The sequence below is a fragment of the Lipotes vexillifer genome, unplaced genomic scaffold (assembly GCF_000442215.2).
Source record: "Lipotes vexillifer unplaced genomic scaffold, Lipotes_vexillifer_v1.1 scaffold1288, whole genome shotgun sequence".
In the NCBI taxonomy this organism is placed as follows: domain Eukaryota; kingdom Metazoa; phylum Chordata; class Mammalia; order Artiodactyla; family Lipotidae; genus Lipotes; species Lipotes vexillifer.
The window spans coordinates 595,309-600,263 of record NW_006776097.1 but is presented as its reverse complement, the minus strand read 5'-3'; the positions used below and the strand labels follow the sequence as shown (position 1 = coordinate 600,263).

General features: G+C 31.9%; 1 protein-coding gene across 1 annotated transcript in view; it reads right to left on the bottom strand.

Annotated features, from left to right (window-relative positions):
* Positions 1 to 1,415: 1,415 nt before the first annotated feature.
* Positions 1,416 to 4,955, bottom strand: part of PDCL2 (phosducin like 2) — a 34,017-nt gene continuing 30,477 nt past the window's right edge. The window contains exon 6 of the mRNA XM_007450268.1: positions 1,416 to 1,894. Coding sequence (XP_007450330.1) covers positions 1,737 to 1,894 — 158 coding nt within the window. The 3' untranslated portion in view covers positions 1,416 to 1,736. The remainder of the gene's footprint in view (positions 1,895 to 4,955) is intronic.

Sequence of the window (4,955 nt, the reverse complement as noted above, 5' to 3'; positions counted from 1 at the left end):
TGGTGTGTGTGTGTGCGTTACTTGAAAAAGGCTGAGGCTGGAATCAAAACCAGCCACCTCTAACATGCTACAATTTTATGAATTTTACAAATGTTAAATAAGTTTTCATGAACTATGCTTGTATGTAAAAACTACTGCCACCTGGTGGATTTAAGAGTTAAAAGAAATATGGGTCTTTTTATTCTTAAATACTTTTAGTACTTCCTCTGTTAATTTTAACTTAAAAAAGGAAATAGGCAAATATGGATTTACTAAAACAAGATTACATTTAGGGGAACCTTTTGCATTTGGAAGTTTCAATTGGAAGGGAAATAATGTTTATACTTATATGTATTAGGTGGCACCAAAGTTACATTTTAACTTTATGATAATATGGCTTTTCCCTTAATTTCCACAACTGTTTTATCCTCAGTAGGAACTTTTCCATCCATTTGTTAGAGAATTTCAGGAGTTGGATCTTATAGGTAATTATGTCTCTGATATGTGTGCATAAAGCTATAATAAAGACCACTGTGTGCAACTCCCAACTTTCCCTCCCTTCATCCCAATATGTATATTTTCAAAACCTTTCTTCGCTATCTCAGAAGGGGTCTTCCTGATTCTTTCCAAAGTTAGATCATTTGATTTTACCTTTTCTGGTGAAATAAATTATCATTACCTTACTCAATCTGTATTTAACTTTCCTTCTACTTCATCATTCTCTGTAGCCTCTGTGATCCCAAGTCACCCCCAAGAAGAGCAAAGAGCCTTTTCTGATTCCGTGTTAAACTGCCTCAATTCTCACCGATTTATTTTTGTAATCTAATCATTTAAAGTCTAGATTCTCTCACAGACATCAGTGAATATCCATAATCAGAATGATGGGTCATCAATACAAAACAGTAGAAGAATAAAATCTGTTATTGAACTATTATTACATGCTGGATTTAACACCATTTTCTCTAAAAGTGGTGTTAATTATTAAGCCAAGATAAAACATCCTGCAGGTCTTCTTCAGTGTCTTCGTATTACATATTTTCTCATGATGAATTCTTCTGTGATTACTATTAAAACATAAGTAAGCCTCACAATATATTTTTCTCACTTCTCTTCATGATTTAGAAACTTACATTGTATGACTTACAATGTCATACAGTTCTGATTCTGTTGCCTAACTGTGAGTATACTTAGTAAATCAATATTTTCTAACTTAATAATAGAACAACTATTAAAAACTACAATAATGAGTGGAGAAGTTTCTTGTGTACTTTTCAGAATCTTTAAATTGCATTTTTTCTATTGATTGGTTAATTTTTTTTAATAGGTAAGAGATTTCGAAGAAAAGTCGTATGGTCATTAAGTATGTTCATTCAAAGCCCCTAAATAATAGACTTTAATATTGATTGAAGTAAATTAAATGAAATTTCATGGTTCTCTTTCATCATTTTTATCCACAGGCCTCTTTGGAAGTGAGCAGGCAACACAGAGGACTTGTAATATTTTTGTTTTTGTCCAATAAGGATCCAAAAAAAGATAAATCACAAACAAATATTAAGGGTTCAGTACAAATTCTAGTTTTGTTGGAGGCAATGAATATTCTAAAATACCTGAAAGTTTTTATAATGACATATAAGCTATAATTCTAATATAAAAAAGAAAAGAAATTTATTTATGAATTTTCTGATCTTTGATTATAAAGGCAGTGGCAAATAAAATATTCCATATATAAACACTTTAAAGCTATTTATTAAGTATTTCTATTTGGTATCATCATTATCACTGTTTGAGCTATTAGTGTCATCACAAATAGAAGTGTTTCTAATTGAAGATACCATCACATCTACAATGACTTTTTTGGGGTTTTCTTCCAAATCAGTCTGTATTGCTCCAACTTCTGCTAGCTTCCATTCAAGTTCTGCAATAAATAATCCATCAATAAATCAGATAAAAATCTTGGAACATCTATATGAAACAGAAGTTGACTCTAATAAAATTAATGTGGGAATGATGATATATTTAGAACTAGATTACAATGAAAGTACTACAATATCAAGATACACATTGGATACAGCAAAGTTATACTTAAAGGGAGAAATTATGGTTAAAATGTTTATCTTAAAATGACTGAAAATAGTGCTTTGAAAGTACAAATCAAGAAGTTAGGGAAAAAAACAATAAAGTAAACCCAAAGAAAGCAGAATGAGGCATATAATGAAGAAAAAACTTTAGCAAAAGTAGAAAAACAAAATCAGTAGAGGTGACCAACAAAATCAAAAGTTGATTCTTTGAAGAGACTAATAGACACAACTTGGGCAAAAATGATCACAAGGAACGAAACCAAATAATATAAAGATTTTACATGGGGAATAACCAAGATAAAGATTTTAAAGCCATGAGACTACTATGAGAAAAAAAGTATGCCAATACATTTGAAAATTTTAGTGGTAAATTTCAACAAAAATGTGAATTACGAAAACATATTCAACAGGGAAACTGAAAAGAATTGAACTGATAACCAAAATCCCCCAACCCTGCAAATTCCTTATTTGTTAAATTTATTCCTAAGCACTGTATAAATGAACAGACCATTTGTGAGGAAAATTACAAAATACACTTACGAGGAAAATTACAAAATATATTACATTATGAAAAGTAATACAATTGACCCTTGAACAACACAGGTTTGAACTGCAGGGGTTCACTTATACGTGGATTTTTTTCAGTAAATGTATATTATAGTACTACATGATCCATGTTTGGTTGAATCCACAGATGCAGAACTGCAAATATAGAGGGCCAACTGTAAAGTTATGTGTCGATTTTCGACTGCATGGGGTCAGTGCTCCTAACCCCTGTGTTGTTCAAGGGCCAACTGTAAATATATTATATTTATGAGGAAAACTACCAAAAAATGAAAGAAGACCAAAATAAGTGACATGTTATATCTTATTCATGGATAGGAACATTCACTATTATTAGGATATCAAGTCTCCAACAATTAATCTATAAATATAATTCTAATAACTAACCAACAGTATTTCTCACAGAACTTGACTAATTCCAACATTTATATTAAATTTTGAAAAAGACTTGCCATACTAGAGACAACTAGATTGTTACAAAGGTACAGTAATTAACACAGTGCTATACTGATTCAGGGATAGACAAACAGACCAGTGGAACATAGTAGAAATTTCAGAAACAGATTGAAGCATTTTTTTTAATCCTGAAAAATGACACTGGAAATATTAAAAGCAAGTGGGGGAAAAACACATCACATACATTAGGATGGTTACTATTTTAAAAAACAAAACAGAACATAACAGGTGTTGGTGTGGATGCAGAGAAATTAGAACTCCTGTGTACTGTTGGTGGGAGTGCAATATGGTGCAGCCCCTATGGAAAACAGTATGCTGTCGCTCAGAAAATTAAAGTAGAATTATCATATGATCTAGCAACTCTACTTCTGAGTATACACTCAAAAGAACTGAAACCAGGGACTAGAACAGGTTATTTGCACGTCCATGTTCATAGCAGCATTATTCACAACAGCCAAAGACAGAAGCAACAAATCTTTCCATCAACACATTAATGGGTAAACAAAATGTGCTATAAAAACATACAATGGAATATTATTCAGCCTTAAAGCCTTAAAAAGGAAGGAAATCCTGACCCATGCTACAACATGGATTAACCTCGAGGACATTATGCCAAGTGAAATAAGCCAGCCACAAAAGGACAAACACTGTATGATTCACTGAGGGGAGTCAGATTCAGAGGTAGAAAGCAGAACGGTGGTTGCCAGGGGCTGGAGGGAACAGAGAATAGGGAGTTACTGTTTAAGGATATAGAGTTGCAGTTATGCAAGATGCAAAGAGTTCTAGAGATGGATAATGGTGATGATAGCAGCACAACAGTGAAAATATATCAATACTTAATGTCACTTAAAGATATACTTAAAAATGATTAAATAAAATAACATTATTTATAAATTAAGTCCCAGGTATGTAATGTATACCACAATAACTACAGTTAATAATACTGTATTGTATATTTTTAAATGGTTAAAATGGTAAATTTCATGTTATGTGTACTTTACAATTAAAAATTTTTTTTCAAATATAACAATTTTAAAAAGCATGAACCAGATAACACACTGTTCATGATAGTGATTGCTTAGTGAGGCAGGGAGGGGAACAGGATTAGGAATGGAAATACAGGCAACCTCAACAATATCTGTACTGTTTTTTCAATAATAAACAAATAGCTGAAGCAAACATGAACAAATGTTCATATTTGTTATTTTTGGTAATGATTACATGAATATTTACTATATTATTGTCTGTATTCCTATGTACTTTTAAAATTTAGAGGATAAGGTACAAGCTGAAAAAACAAGGTAGTAAAACAAAGAAGGGCCTTAGAGACTGGGAGAAGGAAAATTCAGGAACAATCAAAATACTGGAGGCCTTAGTAAGGCCAAAAGCACTTTTAGGGGAATGAGAGAGTGAAAGGAAAGCTGTTAAAAATAGCTATTCACAATGGCTTTAATATGATTGTCTGAGAGAAAGATTTTAATAATACAGGATTAAAGCAGTTCCAAGAAATGACTAACTGAAGAATATGGTCTTAGAACTAGGTTAGAAAGTAAACATTATTAAAAAAGGTAAAAATATAAAGTCCTGTGCTGTGTACTGTCAAAAAGAAAATAGTAGTAGGCATAGTCCTTGTACCTGTTAGGGAGACAAAACTCAAAGGGAATTGGTTAACCAACAAAATCTGACAGTATGTAGGTAAGTGGAAAATAAGTTGTATAGAGCATATATGCTATAGAAATTCAGTAGAGAAGATGAAAACAGATTATAAATTGGTCCAGAATCACATAATGGAATAAATGGTAACCTAGGAGACCCATGAAGGAATAGGGTTTGGATGGAAGATAAAAGTAGGGTAAGGTATTTGGGGTATAGGGAAAG